The sequence below is a fragment of the Patiria miniata genome, unplaced genomic scaffold (assembly GCF_015706575.1).
Source record: "Patiria miniata isolate m_02_andy unplaced genomic scaffold, ASM1570657v1 HiC_scaffold_3, whole genome shotgun sequence".
In the NCBI taxonomy this organism is placed as follows: Eukaryota; Metazoa; Echinodermata; class Asteroidea; order Valvatida; family Asterinidae; genus Patiria; species Patiria miniata.
The window spans coordinates 7,616,247-7,636,213 of record NW_024037069.1 but is presented as its reverse complement, the minus strand read 5'-3'; the positions used below and the strand labels follow the sequence as shown (position 1 = coordinate 7,636,213).

Sequence of the window (19,967 nt, the reverse complement as noted above, 5' to 3'; positions counted from 1 at the left end):
GTTTGTAACTGATGTCCACGTTAAGCCCCGTCTATCAGAAAATTCCCCCGTCAATGCCTGATAGTGACATTGTTCATAATTTTTCTGAGTCCAGTTAACACTTTGTTTAATTCTTTCTCGAAGACAAATTACAATTTCTCCTTGGGATACTTAATAAAATAGTTTGCTATAATGCTATTAGTCTAGATATCTGACCTTCTTTATGACATTCAATGCAAAGTGAATTGCGAAGTTATCATTTATTGTTTGATAAGAAGATCTTTTGGACCGTATGCACTTGAGGTGGGCCCGGTGCAGTTTGCAAATGTATATCATCGTAAACATTGCATGCGCTTAGATATAGGTTAATGTTGTTTGGATAATAAGCTGCAATTGTCCTTTGGTGGCATGCAAATCATTATGCATGTCTACATTATATCGGTTAACCTTTATTGGATTTGCTGAATAACTGCATTAAAAATGTTGGCATCGCATTGTATTGAGCTTTTAAAGAACGCTGTTTACTTTATAAGACCTTCACTGAAGTCTATGAAACGCAGATATGATGGGATTAATACTGCCGAGTAAATCTTAAATTTACTCTTCCCTGACTCACTTAACTGTGTAGATCAATATTAGTCGTGTGTTTTTCCCATGTGCAGATTTCTAGCTATCGGTGCAGCTTAGATGTAGAGGGATCACCTCAGGCTATTAATGCAGAACGCATTGGAGATAGGATCACATGCCAAGATAAGGCTGTAAGTTAAATTCCAACTTATTTTGTGACTTGGATTGCTAATGTGGTTCTTTTTTTATATAAGAATGAAAGTAATCACTTATTATGCATACTAACAGGTGATTGTTTGCTTGCCTTGAACAGTACACTTACCTCTCCGATGATGAACCAGAGCTGGAAGTGGGACTGTCTGTTTCATGGACTGACACAAGCGGTGCTTTGCACATCCTGGACGACATACATGAATTTGATGGTAAGGAATAAGGACCGATTGATAATAATTTGAGGAGATTTACGATTTCGTCAGTCTAAAATATTTATACATAATTATATTATTATCCAATGAAATCGTCTTCTGTCAAAATTCACAGTGCTCGATACATTTCTGTAGAGCTATAATCATGCCATAAATTCAGAATATGAGCTAATCAAGCTTTGGTATATCTCTCCTCTGGACAGACTGTTTCGTACCATAAGGCACTTATCAGCAGATGAGTGCCTTATGGTACGAAACAGTCTGTCCAGAGGAGAGATATGCCAACGTTTGATCAGCTCATATTCTGAATTAATTGCATAATTATATTATTATATATAATATGAGATTATTTCCAAAACGTGAAAAACGTCAGTTTGTTACCTTTTAGAATCACACCCACTCCTGGCTGCCCAAAGTCAGTATCGAATTTAAGAATACAATAAAGCGAAATGATGTTTGTTTAATATTCTTTAAAGTTCAGAACCGTGCAAATTACTTTTTTTGAAATGGGTATATCGCGTTATTAAAAAAAAATCTTCATATGCTTTTCATCGTTTGTTATCAACAGTTTTGACTTGGAGGTTGTTCTTTAAAATGCCGAGTTGAAAGACATGAGATTATCTTGTATTCTGCTCATATCAAACAGTAACGTTGTACAAGTGTGAAGTCCAGAAGCCAGACTGCAGCCGTTGTGTTACAGCCCGCCCAGCGCTCGAATGTGTTTGGTGTGGTGCCATGCCAAGCGAATCTGGTGTTTGCAAACTGAATGAAGTTTGCAGTGAAAATATGGTGACTTTGGATAACGGATTGAACTGCCCTGATCCACTTCTGAGTGAGGTAAGCCATAAACTCTCCAGCTGAATATTATTCGCTTGAATATTCTTTATTAATATTCCAGGCGAGGTTACTTGTCAACGTGTTTGTAATTATCCATATTTATCACGAAGTATGGAAGACTACTGCCTCCAAATGAAGCACACCTTGTATCCATTTGACCTGCCTTTGTGACAAGGTAAAAAAGGGAAATTTAGTCATGTGCGAGATGAAAAACCCCAATTCGTATGACTGCATAAGCAAAGGTGTATGGTCTATAAAGTAGGCTTATATTATGGATGACTGCATATGAGCCACCAAGCTGAACAAGTTGTCTTTCAAGAGCATTTACCAATGCATCTTTACTAATAATGTGTTGTATTGAAATGCTTGTTTCATGTTACATGCACTTGTTTTTGTGTGTTATGTTATTATGTTTCCAAAATCACGCATTAGGTATTTCCCTTGACTGGGCCCATTGAAGGCAACACAGTTATAGATGTGATGGGAACTGATATCGGTCGGAGATTTGAGGATGTCGTGTCAGTGATGGTTGGCAATCAGCCCTGTGATCTGGCTGGATTAAGCTCAGCCTACCAAATTGGAGCAAGGTAGGGTCAAATCATACTTTATGCAAGGACATTACCTTGTACTTTTGTTGCCATGTTGTGGAACATTGTAAAATTTTAAAAGTGTACATAGTGGATAAGGTTTTGCTCAACCTCTTTGTCTTAATGTCACATTATCACTTTATATTTCAGTGTCAGCTGCAGAACGAGACCAGAAAGTGAAGAAGCTGAGTTGGTTACTTTAACAGTCACGGGTGCAGATGGTACTACACTGCAGCACAGCTCAGGAACAGTCAACTTCAAATTCAAAGTAAGTCACGTCCTGCACGCACTCGTTTACACTGACTCAGCCACTGAGGTCCAGCTTGGAAAATGAACAAGCGTCCAAGAAAATGTTTTTACACTGAAATAGCAATCACGGAATGAATGATCAAGAATGAGGTCCAGATCTGTTCACGAATGTTCCCTTCCTAGCAGTTCGGCACCACATTATGTCAGCTGGAGCAATAATAACATATATTTTAGCTGCATTAGTTGATAATCTCATACCAAAACATTTATGTTTGAGTTGAGGATATTTGGGAAAATCCCAGGCATTTGAGTGAATTTCCTAAAACGTAGGTCAGATTTACGTTTGAAACGTCAAAATATTTAAAATCAATAATACTCGAGGATTCTATGCACGTGTAACTAGAAAATACTTATTCCAACAATAATATAATTTTTATAAGATGGAATGTTTGCGTCGGGGTGATATAAATCAAATTATGTTTTGCCCTTCACCTACGTTTAAACACTGTATACTCAGTGTGTAACCTCCCGAGTGAAAGTTGGAAAAAATCACTCGGGTGGGACTCGAACCCACGACCTCCTGCTTTCTAGTGCAGATGTCTTACCATGCACTCAACCACCGAGCTAACGGGATCGGTTGGCTGGTTCGAATCTGATGTACATAGCAGCGGGTACCGCATATTTTTTATATAAGATGGAATTTTGCGTCGGGATGATATAAATCAAATAAGGTTTTGCCCTTCACCGACGTTTAAATACTGTATACTCAGTGTGTTACCTCCCGAGTGAAAGTTGGAAAAAATCACTCGGGTGGGACTCAAACTTTTACTCGGGAGGTTACACACTGAGTATACAGTGTTTAAACGTCGGTGAAGGGCAAAACCTAATTTGAATAATATTATTGTTGTAGAAATTGTGTAAGAGACAAACACAGTTCTAAAATTGTTTTTATAAGATGTATTTTGTTAACAGGACCCATCGATTACACATTTCCAACCCCGCCTTGGCCCAGAAGCCGGTGGGACGGCAGTTAGTGTGAATGGCACAGCTCTCAACACAGGACGCAATATTGAAGCGTTCATCGGCGACAATCCTTGCAGCATAACAATAAGGTATTGTGCCTTTTTCTTAATACACGTCATTATTCAATTTGTTGCGCATACGGCAAAAATCGAAGCATTGTCTAATTTTTCCCTTAGTGGAATGACATTTATTGAAGCATTCATTGGAAACAAATAACAGTGTTTTGTACGATAATTATTAATTCAGGAAAAAGAGGGATCTCCCCAACATCGGTACAATTTCTTGTTTTAACAAGATCATTTGGATCTCTATCAAGCTTCAGTTGCTTAAATTTTTCTTAAAAAGGTTTTCCTTTCCCACCTTTGTGGAACGGCTTTTGTTAGTTATATATTTCATTATAAAAAACTACTTTATCCTGTCCAATTTCCAATTACCTTGAAAAATAATTGCTTTACATCTATTCAGTATTAAGGAGCATCATAAACAGAGATGAATTCACGTTTACGTCTCTGCAGAAAACTTTACATGGCCTCTGTCTCAAGTGATTTTTTTCTTTCCCAAATTGTAAAGCAAACCGGTTGAATCCATGCTAGAATGCACAACCACTGCTGGCCAAGTTGGATATCAAGGTGTTGTGAAAGTCTCCTTCGATGGAGCCATGAGAACCTCAGCAGATCTGTACACGTACACTGAGAATCCCACCATTACTGAGGTCTCTCCTCTTAAAAGCATCGTTTCGTGAGTCTGCATGATTTTTTTTGTCTTCATCTGTTTTAACATGATGGGCTAGTTTGTATAGCTTTTTTGGTATATAGTGTTTTTGGTATATACTTCAATTTGTATCGACCACATTATATCTACCTAGTTTTTATTACAGCCTCTATTGTCCTATGAAAATGTCTGTGTTTTAAATATAGCTTTTTGGTATAGTGTTTTTTTGGTATATACACAAACCAGAAAATGGTCCTGGTATTAGTGAAATGTTATGTTTCTGTTGTTAGATACGCGATACGCTGTCAAGTAGCAAGCTTGCAGCCAAGTTTATGCATGGCTGTTTTCAGAAGCAGACTAATACAAATCTTCTTATTACTGAAGACAACTGTTAACTGAGTGAACAGTGAACTATTATGCTTTATTCTTGAAGACAACTGTTAACTGAGTGAACAGTGAACTATTATGCTTTATTCTTAACTTCCAAATGTCATTTGCTCAAATATCTGAAAGTGAACATGTTCGTGCATTTCTAAATTGTTTAGAGTGGTGTTACCCAGCCCATATCTTTCAGTGTATAGAATATATTTTCAGTATTTGCTATCGGTATTTTAATTGTCAGGGGTGGTCGAATGTTGACGGTTACTGGCACTTTTCTAAACACAAGTAGAAACCGTCAAATCGTTGTCACTAATGCAAATGAGGTGAGAAATGTGTTATACTTATTATCTGTATAAACGATTTTATATCTGTCCTATCCTTGCTCAACCTCCCTTATTATATCTACTTGCTCCACTCTTCCAGCATATATAATTAGGAAACATTTAAAACTTCTATTTTGCTAAGTTACCGCAAACGACCACTTTAAATGTGAACATTGCAATAAGGGTACTATGTAAAGAATGACAGCCATTACATCATTAAACACATTTCTGTTTTGAAGTAGAAACAAAGAGGGGTGCAATTGTCAACTGAATTGTCAACTGACTGATGTGGGTCTTTATTTTGCAGGAATGTCAAGGTGAATCTGCATCAGAGATGCGGTGCCCGTCTCCTAACATAACAGACCTCGACATGAGCAATGAAAACTTGACCTTTGGCTTCATCATGGATGGGGTCACTCAACTGTTGACATGGTCTGAGGATAACGATGCCGACTTGGAGTATTTTGAGGATCCACTGTATAACAAATTTGAAGGTGGTATGAAGGAAAAAGAAGGAGAAACCTTGAATATCACGGTTGGTATAGCGTGTCTTATTCTATGCGCCTGTCCTATCATCGTTTTTTTCTATCTGTATATAGATATGGGTCCTGTCGGTTAACGTGCACGAAGCACACTTATACAGTGCTTTGTAAAGTGAAACGGGGGCCGCCCGATAGTCCGAAGGTCCGATAGTCTGAAGGTTCTTTAGTCCGAAGGTTCGATAGTCCGAATGCACAAAATTTCCATAAGAGGGGGTTCGTTAGTCCGAAAATGAAATAAGGTTCGTTAATCCGAACATTTGATGCAATAGTCCGAAGGTTCAATAATCCGAAGGTTCATTTGTCCAAAGGTTCATTTATCAGAAGGTTCGATAGTCCGAATTTCGAATAAGGCTAATCAGTCCGAAGGTTTAATATTCCGAAACGAAAATAAGGTTCAGTAGTCCGAAGGTTCCTTATTCCGAATTGACAACAAGGTTCGATAGTCCGAAAAGACTATAAGGTCTGATAGTCCGTATCGACAAAAAAGGTCCGATAGTCCGAATCGACAATAAGGTCCGATAGTCCGAATCAACAGTAAAGTCCGATAGTCCGAAGTGTCATACTAACGAACCGTGTTGCCCATTCGGACTATCGAACCTTATTCTCAATTCGGACTATCGAACCTTCGGAATAATTAACCTTATTCTATTTTCGGACTAATGGGCCCTTCGGACTATCGAACCTTCGGATTATCGAACCTTCGGACTATTGAGCCTTCGGACTAAAGAACCTTATTCTCAATTCGGACTATCGAACCTTATTGTCAATTCGGACTATCGAACCCTACCATATATTCGGACTATCGAACCTTATCATCTATTCAGACTATCGAACCTTATTGTCAATTCGGACTATCGAACCCTATCGTCTATTCGGACTATCGAACCTTCGGAATAATTAACCTCATTCTATTTTCGGACTAATGGGCCCTTCGGACTATCGAACCTTCGGATTATCGAACCTTCGGACTATTGAGCCTTCGGACTAAAGAACCTTCGGACTATCGAACCTTCGGACTATTGGGCTGTAACCAAGTGAAACACCTCTCATATGTGACTCAAGATAACTTTAAGTTGATATCTCTTCCTCCTGAATCAAGTGGATCTTCCCAAAATACACTAGGCCTATCTTGGTAACTCTTGCTGAGTTACAAAATTTCATATCAAACTCAGATCAGTCATTGCAAAAGCAAATGTAAATGTGATGTGAAATAAAAGTTGAGATTTTTTTTTTACCTCAGTCCTCACACGGTGTGTAGAAGTACATGTACATGAAAAACGACAAAAATTCTTACGTGTGATACAGCCATATGACCTTCGTATTTAGAAATAAATAAAAGTGTTGAGCATTAATTGTCACAACCGAAAAGACTAAACTCTTCCGAAATATACCAATGCAGATACCAATACATTTCCTTTAAAACAATTTAACTTAAATTACCTGTGGATGTTTCAACAGGGCGAGCGGATTGACAGCGCCATCTCAGAGGGAGAAATCATCGTGAAGATCGGCGTAGAGAGATGTCCCGTTAGCCTGATCACTGATTCAGCACTCGTATGTGAATTGCCCGAGGAGGCACCAGCAGCCGATGACTACATGGGAGGAGATACCGGGAAAGGTCTGCCTGTGGTATGGGTAAGTAAGGGGCGGATCAATTTTTGAATTGAGGGGGGGGGGTAGCTGTAAATTGTTCTTTTCTTTCGAGATTTTTCCTTCTTGTGCGGCCCCAAGGGGGAGATTTATCCCCTTACCCTCCCCGTATAGATCTGCCACTGTACGCCTTTACAGACTTGCGGGTAATTTTTTATTGTGCTAATTTGATATTATCCTTAAAAACACCTTAAAAAAATGAAGTTTTTCTGAAGCTTTTCAACAAAAGTTTAAGTACAACCTTGTAAATGTGAAGTTCTTTCTCAGTTTTTGTTCAATTGTTTTTAACATTATGAATAGTAAACCAATTAGAAAATTGGAATCAGTATTTCTCCGGTCAAAGAATTTCATAATATTCGGTCATTACACTCCTGAAATCTAAAGAGAAGACCCCTCTGGCTGTAAAATGACCAAGAAAAGCGGCGCATCTAGGATTGAATATTATTAAGCTATGTTTGAACATTGTTCCTCAGATTGATTGAACATCTGTATTACTCAATCCGAAAAGTTCAAAAAACACCCAAAATTCGGCCAGTTCTCCCCAAAACGTAATTACACTACTTTGTCATTGTTGATTGTTTCTTCAAAAGTGATTATTATACCGTCGACATTAACAAATTGGTTAAGTTTATGTCAGTTGTTGAATCGTTTATTCAAGTCTATGTTGAATAGTTTATTATTTCATTTGTGTTATTCCATAGGTTCGCCACAATAACTTGAAATTCAGGTTGGGCTATTTGGTCTATCCCAGTACGGTGCCACTTGTCGCTATACTTGTACCGAGTTTGGTCATTCCACTCTCCATGGCAATACTGCTCGCTGCTACCTTTGTGTATTGCAAACAATTGCAAAGGAAGCGCACCCACGACCGAAGACTATTGGGCAGGATAGTGGCGATTCATCTCGGTAAGTGCTGGTGGCAAGAGATGACTTCAGTTTACTCGAATATTTAATTCCTGAGTGCTAGAAACAGGTGCACAAAACTGCGGTGAAGAGAGAGTATCATCTCAGTCTATATAAGTATGCTCTTGTAAGTTAAAATCACTTGATTGCAAGACGGCGAAATGGTAAACATCACGAAACCCTTTAAAATTTCAAAGCCAATTATCCTTCATCACTAGTGTATACCGGCAACATATCAATTCTTTATTTTCAAACATAATTATGATAGTTTAGAAGAAAAAAAAACAGTACGTAGCTGTAAATCTCTGTATTGAATTATGTTCTACTTCTAAAAAAAAAACTCTCAAGATGGCTGCTAACGGGCAGCCGGTTTAGATGGTAAAATACATGGCAAAAGAATTCAAATGGCGTGCTCCTCATTTGACTGTAAATTGTCAAGTTGTAGACAGGATGAAACAAATTTCCCTACAAAAACAAAAATAAATGTAGAACTCTTTAGTCAAGATTGTGTTTGCCATTTTAGACAACTTGTGAATCTTGTGTAGCATGCAAAGGTTGTTTTGTCTGTTGATTTGTAAGCCTGAACGTGCTCGTAAACTTACCACTATATTACGTTATTTACTGTTAATGTGACATTGTATCTCTTTTCTTCAGAAGTTGACTCCCACGTCAAAAGACGCAGGTGGTATAGATCCCAGAAACAGTCGGAATCTGCTCAGCCAAAACAAAAGCGCATTGTCCTGAACAACAAGGTCAGCTTCGTTCCCGACGACGTTCACATCGACTTCAGCCAACTGGAATTGGGAGAGACTCTCGGACAAGGTAGTGACTTTGTTCGAGAAAACAATGAACGTTTCATGAGTTCAAAGTGTAAGCTGTTATTTTACCTGAGAAGGAGAGACCTACATAAAGGGGCTGTGTGTGCAAACCGTTATTGGCGTGATTGAAACACATTTTCACGTTTCGACCTTTAGGAAATTATTTGGACTCGGCCAGTCGCTGGGTCTGTTAGTAAGTCGGTAGGTCGGTTGGTCTGCCAGCTGGCTAGTTCTTCAGTACCAGCAAAAGATAATCAGCAAAGATGAGTATAAAACACTTGAATACATTTTACAGGTGCATTTGGGCGTGTACTGAAAGCTGTTCTACACGATACGTCAGGGGAAGATCAAATTGTGGCCGTAAAGACAGTGCAAGGTTGGTGATGAGAATGTCGGCCATTTGTGAGAGATGTTTTCTATGACAGTATCATGGATTCAAAACAAAGCATTGAAAAGTTGTTCCTCGGTTAAAAAAGGGCCCATTTCAGAATGGTATGCATTTTGGTCTTGATTATACTTGTTGCTGATTAGAGTTACAGAAGAGGTGTTGGATGACCTTATACCGAGAAAGAGGAACGAAAAAACGTTAATCAATGTGCATCTTGAATGAAAGAGCCGAAAGAGTCTTTTCATTCAGAATTGCGAGTTGTTGGTTGTAAAATGTTCTTGAACTGAATTGAATGTGTCTCTGGGTTATTGCATTTCTGTGGTGATGAAAATAAGTTGAAATACAAGTTCCTGTTTTTGTGTAGTAGCTTGGCCAAATGTAAGTTGGGCGTGCCAGTTAACACATATAAATGCCTTATTTTTGCTTGTAGACACCTCGGACCCGAAAAATGTGGTGAAGTTCCTGGAGGAAGGCCTGATCATGAAAACCTTCGACCATGTCAACGTGCTGGGGCTTCTGGGGTTGACCTTTGACGCGGTCAAAAACCCCTTGGTGGTGATACCCTTCATGGCCAACGGTGACCTCAAGACATATCTGGTCAAGAAGAAACAGGTATGTAGTCAAAAGCGATCAATGTCGATAATAATAAATAGAGGAAGGTTTGATAAAAGAAATGGTGATGAGTGGCATGAGTTTGGAACTGACTTAATGGTGATTTTGGTAGATGTTGTTACGTTTGATAATTAATAGTTCACTCACGAGATTTATTAAACAAAATGCTGTCCCATTTCGTAAACAGTATGTCATGTGTTTTGTTCTGAGTGTGGTATTTATTTATTCATTGGAGGTTTTTACTTTCAATTTAGACCTTGGCGACATCTCTGCTGATGAGGTTTGCCTCACATGCCGCACTCGGTATGAGTTACTTGGCTCAGCACAAGTTTGTCCACAGAGATCTTGCGGCCAGAAATTGCATGTAAGTGTATCTTCTCTTCTTTATCATCAGGGGCTTTTACACATGTCTTTATATGTGTGTTTGAGTAAAAGCAAAATGAATGTTACGAGAAATCGGTCAGCTGTTTCATCGAAAATAATTTTAATGCACCAGAGATACCAAGGGACATGCATTCATTGAATTAACTCCAGAGTTCGAATTAATGGCATTGCAATTCTTAAATGATGTGACCCCAAAGTAAGATCAACGTTTAACTACCTCTTTAGGGTGAACAGTGATCTTCTGGTGAAGATAGCGGATTTTGGACTATCCCGTGACATGCACGAATCGGATTACTACACAAGCGGCGATGCCCAGGCTAAGCTGCCTATCAAATGGATGGCTCCCGAGTCCATGGAACGTCGAGTGTACAACGCCAGGACTGACGTGGTACGCAATTAAATCCATCTTTGATTGGAATGTTAGATGATGTTTAGATAAAGATCTTAACGGAAAAAGAAAGCAAAACACATCTCTTTGTGTTCTGTGGAACTATCCTTCGAAGAGAAATTACATGAACTTCGATGTCCGGTCATGAAACGTCAATTTATTGATAATGTACATCGAATATGTTTTCAAGGCGCCTGACCCTCATTAGCTAGAGTATTTCGTCTTAAGACGCCCACCTCGAACTGATTTCTAAGTTAACTTAGTAATAAACGTTTTTGTTTCAATTTGATACAAGATCTCATTAAACAGTTCAATAAAGACTCAAATACAATGTGGTTTGGTCAATTATCGTTAATCTTGGCTACCCTTTCCAGCTTGCTCATGTCAACTGTTTGGTAGCTCAATTGAACAAACATCATTAGAATGGTCTCTTACACTCTTCTTTGGTCTTCTTTGGTTTTCTACAGTGGTCATACGGTGTGCTCCTGTGGGAGATTTTCAGTAAGGGTGCAAAACCGTATCCAGGAATTCCCAACCAAGATGTGTATGATTTCTTGAAGAGAGGTCAACGCATGGATGCTCCCAAGAACTGCCCGCCAGAAATGTATGTTCAAACAGCGGTCACCATTACCTTTAAATAATAACACATCTAATGCCGTTTTAACTTCTGTAAATGTATGCATGATTCTTTTTATATATTTTACTCAAATTTTTCTTAATGTATCTTTTTTACTCTCAAAGGTTTTTCATAATTGAAAGTAGGTATAACACTCTCTAGTTGTGAGAAACAGTGAAGAGTGTTTTGTTTGGGGTTTCAAATGAAAAAAAGGGAAACTCAATTCTCGAACATTTCTCTCAAAAATGTAGGGTTAATGTGCTCGAGTAATCAGTAATAATGGAAAGTGTATTGTCGGGGGTTTCACGTAAAAATGCAAACAGAATTTGATATACGATCAAGCATGCAGCATCTAATGATTCTTGTTACATTTGCTGACTGATACAGCTACGGCATAATGGTACGTTGCTGGCAGGACAACCCCAAGTCACGTTGCACCTTCGTCCAAGTTGCCAACGAGCTGGAAGAACTGTTGGAGGGAGACCGTGACTACGTAGCAGCTCCTAGTGCGCGTGTGGTTGGTAAGCGACCCATCAAACATCGCGAAGAACCTGGTGTCACAGACGACAGCTATCTGGTCCCGATGCAGCAGGAGACTGCCTTTGGTGTTGACGGCCCGTGTAGTGACGGAGAAACCAGCGGGAGCCATGCGACCGCCGCCCATGATCCCTTGGATTATGTCAATAAAATTGTCATTAGATAAGTACTGTGCAAATTGATTGCAAATGATAACTTGCTGATTTGGAAATTTCTGCACAGATTCCTGCAAGCTGCACAAAGCATTGATATAAAAAAGTTATCAGGAAATTAACGACTGTCGGTATCGCCAGAAAACTAGAAGGAACAAACAATGCTAGCAATGTTATTGTATTTAACGTATTGTACACAGGTTTTTCCAGCATTACATAATTGACATTATATTTTGGAATACCTGTAAAGGAGTTATATTCTTAGTGGAAAGATGGCACGTGCATATATGCATTTTTCTGCAAAATAAATATGAAATGAAGCTCATTTTATTGAAACGATATCTTGTTTACCTTAAAAATTTACATTTTGTTTGGTGAAAGGACAGTCTTATGTCGAAGGTGTTCTTTATATGCAAGGTATTGGAAGCTGCTCAATGGTTGCCTAGTAAATGTTCAAAAACAACTTCACATAATAGGTTAAAAAAAACCCACCAGAAACAGTTTGTAAATTCCTGCGAAAAACTTATTTTAAAAAGTCGTGGAGTTAGGAGATCTGACAATGATTGTAGTTAGTACCGGGTGCTGTATAAATGCTGATATTTGTTATTCAATTGACTTAAGATAATCTTGCTTTTGGATCATTATTTCATTTATTTGATAGATGGATACATTTTTAATCATTTTTTTTTAATTTAGATTATTAGCATTGCATAGTAACTGGTGTATTGCTAACATAGCCAATATTGAGTTTCTGTTGAAAATGTCAAGACAAATTTTAGTTCAGATGTGTTGCATTACGTACAATATTACAGGTTAAGATTAATATCAAATTATTACGCACAGGACAGCATTTAGGTTTGGCTGAGGCAAGAATGCTTTTGAAGCCTAACCTAGGGACAGACAACAGGACCGACAGGACAAAGGACTACAACAACAAATGAGTGTGCATAGAGGTACTAAGACATAACATTACGAGATAAATTAAACATTACAGTTATAAATATGCATCAAGAAGGTTTTTTTTTAGCTTTTCGACAAATATAGTCTGTGATGGTGACTTTTTTCAAAGATTCACTAAGACTGTTCCAGTAATTTACACCACGTTGAATAAGACTGTTTTTAAACAAGGACGTTCGACTGTAACCAACATGGATATTTTATCTAGGAGCACTTCCAGTATTTTGTGAATGTATGGTTGATGATAACGTAAAATAGGCCTATATGAGCTAAAACAAGCAGGTAATGCATTATTCATGTACATAAATTTACCTAAATTTAAGTAGTAAATGTCTTTAATTCGTAATAGTTTTAGATTTGCCAATAAGCTAGCAGTATGATCACGGTGGCCAGCATTATAAATGATGCAAACAGCTCGCTTTTGTAACAACAAAAGTTTGTCAAAATTTGCTGAGGAACTACCCCAGTTTAGAACTGAAAAGTTTAAAAATAGGAGAACTAAAGAATTGTAAAGCATAACTAAAATGTTGCTTGGAATGAAGAACTTTAAGCGATTCATTATACCAACGTTTTTGATATCTTGCTCTAGATATCACTTATGTGTTTTTCCATGTAAGATGTTCATCCATTGACACACCAAGAAATTTGATAATCGTGACACGATTTTAATTATATTATTTAAAACAAGTGGAACAGATTGGGTTTACTTTTGTTGTCTTGAAGAAAATATCATATAGTTAGTTTTTAACAGATTTATACACAATTTGTTTGCTAAAAGCCAAGTACTAATTTTTTGAAGTTCAATATTAAAAATCCGAATAGCTGTATCCACATTATTATGGCTGTACACCAAACTTGTGTTATCCGCAAACAAGCAGAATGATTATGATGTCAGATGTATAAGATATATCGTTTATATACAGAATAAATAGTAGAGGACCTAATGTAGAGCCCTGGGGATCACCACAGTTGATAGATTGCTGGTTGAATTTACAGAGTTATAAGAAACAATTTCTTTTCGTTCAGATAAGTAACTTTTGAACCAGTTTAAGGCTACACCACGAATACCATACTTTTCTAGTTTACAAATTAAGATTTCACGATTAACTGTAAAATGTACCATCATCTATGGCTTTGAGCAACTTATGAACAACATACGACGTTGCCAGTTCAGTTGATCGCTTTTCTCCGAATCCGAATTGCGATTCGGACAAAAGGTTATGTTTATTTATAAAAGTTATAAGACGATAGTATATTATTTTTTTCAAAAACGTTTTGAGAATGTAGATAATACTGTTTTAGGTCTATCATTACCAATATTATGTTTGTCGCCACTCTTATATATTGGTGTGACCTTTCCTATCTTTTGACCATTTGGGAAAACACCTGTAACCACAGACTCATTAAAGATACAAGCAAGTGGCTTTGCTAAGACATACTAAGCCTGTCTGATAACAAAAGCACTTGGGCCATCAAAGCCAGGGGCCTTTCCATTAGGAATGTTGTTAAGAATGTCTACAATTTCTTCTTGCGTAATAGGTTTAAAAAAAAGAGAGTTGACCTGTCGATCACGAAGAAAAGATTTAAATGTGGCATTACGTTATTGTAGATTACTTGCAAGTCTAGAGCCAACTTAACAAAATACTCATTAAATGCATCAGCAATTTCTTTGTTACTGTCAATCGTTACACCATCTTGAACAAAATGAAAGGGGTTATCTTTTCGCTTACCCTTATCCAAGTTCCTTTGATATTACCCTTTTCCTGGTTATTTTATTTTGCTAAAATAGCTTTTCTTGGATATTTTGATTAAGTGATTTAACTTTTTTTTACACAGAGTATAATAGATTATTTTGAGAAGTACGATTTTTTAGAAATTTTTTATAGAGATAGTTTTTTTTTCTTATTGAATTATAGATACCGTCTGAAAGCAAGGTGACTTATGTTTGTTATATCGAACTGTACCTCTTGGAGTGGAAAATGTTTATCATAAATTTCGAGAACATGATTTAAAAAAGAGTTATACATATCAGGAATATCGTTCATTGATGTAATAAATGACCAATCAGTAGTACTTTATTCATTTACAAAATGTTCAATATTGTTACTATTAAAATTACGTTTTCTATTATATCTTTGTTCATCTTGTACCTTCTCTCTGAAACTCTCAATAATGAAAAATACTGGTAAGTGATCACTAATATTAGTTACTAAAACACCAGCAGTATGGTTATGTAAGTCATTAGTTAAAATGTTATCAATCACAGTTGCACTACTTTCAGTAATTCTTGTAGGTTTATTTATAGTAGGATAAAGTGATTGAGAAGATAGCATGTCAATAAAGTTATGTACTGCATTGTTTGTGTCATACTGTAATACATTAATATTGAAATCGCCCATTATAAAACACTTTTTTGTTTTCATTGCTAATATTGCTAAAAATGTCATTCATGTGCTCTGAGAAATTATCACATGAAGCACTCGGCAGTTTATACACAACTCCGATTAATACATTAGCAAGCTCAATTAGAGGTGATTCTATTTCATGCACATACAGACACACACAAACACAGACACAATAAACATATACGACAACATTTAAATCATAAATACAAGTATTTATCAGAATAATCTATGACGTGAGGTGATGATTCATGATTCTCCCCCAGACGGAATGAACCCGATCATCTCTCTGGATGCGCCTGAGGTGCATTTCTCTTCGGAGTGACATCATCAGTTATGAAGATGTTCTGACCAGTGTTGTTTTTGAGAAGCTTGGCGGCCATTTTGAGGATGTGGTGTCAATGATGCCGAACTAGAGAATATTTATGGACAAAAGAGATGCATCCTGTACAAAAGATTGAAAAGAATGTTGTACACAAACTACTGTATTTACAGCTGCACGGGAATTGTAAACGAACTGAACTAGTGAATTTGAGCAATACGATTCTAGTGGTGAACTCGACAAATTTTTCAAAAAAACTTTTTTGAAGTGCATACTGCAGCGAAAAAAAAAAATTAAAAAGAAAATCGGCGCTGAATATGTATGAGGTATAGTAAAACAAATATAACATGGTTTATTTCGGGTGGACGGCCGATATTAGCTCCCCTCGGTATTGGAAGTTGACCAACTATAGTTCCCTCGGTTTCGCCCCGGGAACTAGTTTGTCAACTTTCAATACCTCGGGAGCGAATATCGACTGTCCACCCTCAAACCATGTTATATTTGTATATTATACATTGGAAAAGTGTATCCCCTTCACGAACCCCAGACAGTCCACCTTTTTAATTACTGATATTTTAGGCTTTGGGCTGGAAATTGAAAAACGGTACAGGTGGCATTGTTACAAATTCAAGATCACCTTGTCTATACGGTGGTGATGGCGCTTAAAAGTGTCAGGAGGCTTTGACCTTATATTGTAGCCTGTGCATTAATTCCAATCAAATATATGCACATAAGCGTAATTTGGACAGGCGGGATTACCCCCCTTTTTAATGGGTATATAGCAGAAGGTTTTCTAAAATTTGATGCTTTTCCACACCTGTCGCTCACGTACCTTGTCGCATGCACCGTGCTCGGAAGTTTCATGAGGCTGTGCTCAATACGGAATGGCATTGTAATAGTAAGGGTGCATGTCCTTCACCCAATCTTACAGCTTGCAGCGGTCTTTTCACCGGGTCAGGCAGCCTTTCCAACTCTTTTTGGAATTATAATTTGTTCTAGAGTAACTGTCCTGTTAAAATAGATCATTCTCATTACACACTAGTCTCGGTTCTCGACGCTCTTTGTGTTTTTAATTAACGAGCGCACAGTCACCCGCCCGGACGCGATTTTTTCTCCCAAACGACATCCGCATATGGGTGAACGCTATGGTGTTAAGGACTTATAGGGGCACTCAATAAAGGAAACCAACCTAATGTCTTACCGTTCCCGAGAAAAGGCGAAGAAAAACCCGGCTTGTTTACATCGGACATGATGGAGTACGAATACGTTATTCGTGTTGTTCTCAGTGTACGATATACACATTGTGTGTCTCGGGAACAGCGCGCGGTGACCAATCACCAATGCCAAAAAAGAGGTTCCTTCAACGTCCGCAAAAGGCTAACACTTTGCGAATGAAATCGCAATTAGCATCCAAACAGCCCGAATTTATGGGGTCGCAAAAGTGGACCAAGAAATTCATTCTCGCATGCATAATACAGGCACAAAAACGTCCAGTTTTGAAAGGATAGTTGTGTGGATGTTTAAATCCTACTTTTAAATGTTATTTTCGATAAACATTATCTCGTTCAAAGCGCGTTTTGTAGCCTAATTGGGCTGTTCCATGACCTGTGTCCCTTTAACTTTTCTAAAAACGTGAGAAGAAAATATAAAATAAGAAAAAAAAATCCTTTCGAGCATTATGAAATTCAGACTTCATTTCAAAGCCTCAGATTAGAAAAGAAAACAATTTAGGGTGCAATATGAGGGAAATAATAATAATATACCTGCGTACGTATCACAAAAGTGTCGTAGAGGGCGCTTTAGGAATGTCGTAGAGGGCGCTTTGCGGATGTCGTTTTGGGAAAAGAAAATTCGCCGCCCGGACCCCAAAACCATTATCACGAACCATCGCTGATAAAGGGCACAATCACACACAGACCGCTTTCAGCCACGAACCGCTATCACACAACGCAATCACACACCAACCGCTATCACAGGAGCGTCTCGGGAAACTGGTGCGATATCACGTTACAAAAAGGCAGTGACCTCAACATGCATAATCAACAAGGGTTCCATCGGAAATACGCAAGCGCAAAAAACCCCACAATAACACTACGTAATGAATGACATATCAGTCTGGTACAGTTCGTCTGCGTTCATATCGTATATGTATGGTGGCCCTGAAGGGACATCGCATATCGCAAACGTGTGCGCATACGTATGCGATGTTGCGAAATTTATCGCGAATGTGTGTGCACACGTATGCGATGTCGCGAAATTTATCGCGAATATGTGCGCACACGTATGCGATGTCGTGAAATTAATCGCGAATATATGCGCACACGTATGCGATGTCGTGAAATTAATCGCGAATATGTGCGCACACGTATGCGATGTCGTGAAACAATTCGCGAATATGTGCGCACACGTATGCGAATTTGTTTGCAATGTCGTGAATTTTATTGCATACTTTGAAATTTGCGCGCGCAAGTTTCAAACTTACGCGCGCAAATTTCAAAGTTGCGCAAGTAGCAAGTTTGCGCTCGACAGTACTAACGATTGCACTAACGATTGCACGAGGAACAGCGTGCGCGCGAAGGTTTATTAGTCAGACCCTATTTATATCTAACAGTACGTCTAGATTCCAGACTAGCTGCTACAACTCCCCAGTTCATTAGGAATTTTACTGAAAGGTATGCGACAAGGTATGCAATAAAATTCACAACATTGCAAACAAATTCGCATACGTGTGCGCACATATTCGCGATTAATTTCACGACATCGCATACGTGTGCGCACCCATTCGCGATAAATTTCGCGACATCGCATACGTGTCCGCACATATTTGCGAATTGTTTCACGACATTGCATACGTGTGCGCACACATTCGCGATAAATTTCGCGACATCGCACACGTGTGCTCACACGTTTGCGATATGCGATGTCCCTTCATGGCCACCATATATATGTGTACTATATACTTACGTGTACGGGTGTTGTCAAAATGCGTTCGGCCATGCGTTTTGGATGTGTACGTACGCTACTGGTGGAAAGTTTTGATGAATGGCGCCATTCGTCGAGCTTACTACTTGTTGCATTGATGTTGACGGACTGAAGAATGGCCACAGCAATTGATGTAGCCATACTTCTCTTCCAATCTACGATACATTTTGTTGTATACACTCCTCATGCATGTCATGTGTACACAGAGAAGTTGTTTTTGCGGGGCTAAGGCTGCTGGTGAATACTTGCAAGTATTTATTAGCAAACCCTATTGTGTCATCCACTGATCCAGTTTAGGAATTAAAATGGAGATCGCTATACATGTAGTATAATCCTTGTGTCCACACACAAAAATTCCTATGGGTGCACGCCACCACAAACCTTAAAATTAGTGCGCACGAGCTCATTAATATTTTGTGCCCCCACAGTTACTTTTGAATAAGAGGACCTTGCGGCTTATTATTGGGATAGATTGTAGAAATATTTATGTCAATAAAGTATTTGTCACTTGTGGCTTCCAACTCAGGCGATGTTATTCGATAAAAGCCGGACTTGTGGGCCTATTTCGCATAGAGGCGGGAGGTTTAATACTCTTAGACCTGGGCCTAGGGATTAACAACCTTTTTAGGGGTGGTTTTTTTTTTTGGGGGGGAGGGGAATATAAAAAAAAAATGTTCACGGGGTCGCAATTTAATTTCCAGCAAAAAAAACCTCGCCACCTTGCTCCTGAGCGTCACCAGGTGGCGCTGTCCGATTTTATGTTGTTTTCTATGAGCGCGTATTTGGTGCAATGAAACCCTAGAGTGAAAACTGGCATGTGTAGTTTTTTTAGGTGACTAACTCTCGGTTACAAATTACACAACAGCGACATTTTCTTGGCCGAATGCGACCGCCAGCAGAGCCTTTGGCTCTGCTGCACTTTCCGCCATTATTGTACTTTATTCGTGATCGACCGTGTACCGTACCGTGTACCGTACGTACCACATTGTTGATCCATTAGGCCAAAAAAAAAAGTCTCCGGTTTCTGGTATGGAGCTTGGCCCAAAAGTGGTGCGGCGACGCGGCTTTTTTTTTTTTTTTTTACCTTTTTTTTTTTTTTTTTTGGCTTCAAATGTCGGCAAATGGTGCCCGACTAAACTTAGTGCAAATATATGGGAGTCCAGAGAGGCCACATAAATCTTATTCTCGATCATAACTCCTTCTAAAAACACGTTAAAATTGTGCAGCACCAG

At 38.4% G+C, this 19,967-nt stretch overlaps 1 protein-coding gene across 1 annotated transcript; it reads left to right on the top strand.

Moving 5' to 3' along the window:
- The first annotated feature begins 4,253 nt into the window (after window positions 1-4,253).
- LOC119738638 (hepatocyte growth factor receptor-like) lies at window positions 4,254-12,086 on the top strand. Its single transcript, XM_038213548.1, has 11 exons — window positions 4,254-4,379; window positions 5,390-5,617; window positions 7,083-7,259; window positions 7,976-8,180; window positions 8,832-8,999; window positions 9,291-9,371; window positions 9,814-9,995; window positions 10,250-10,359; window positions 10,605-10,767; window positions 11,235-11,371; window positions 11,771-12,086. Exons 1-11 carry the CDS (start codon window positions 4,254-4,256, stop codon window positions 12,084-12,086), a joined length of 1,893 nt encoding a protein of 630 aa, XP_038069476.1.
- The last annotated feature ends 7,881 nt before the right edge of the window (window positions 12,087-19,967 follow it).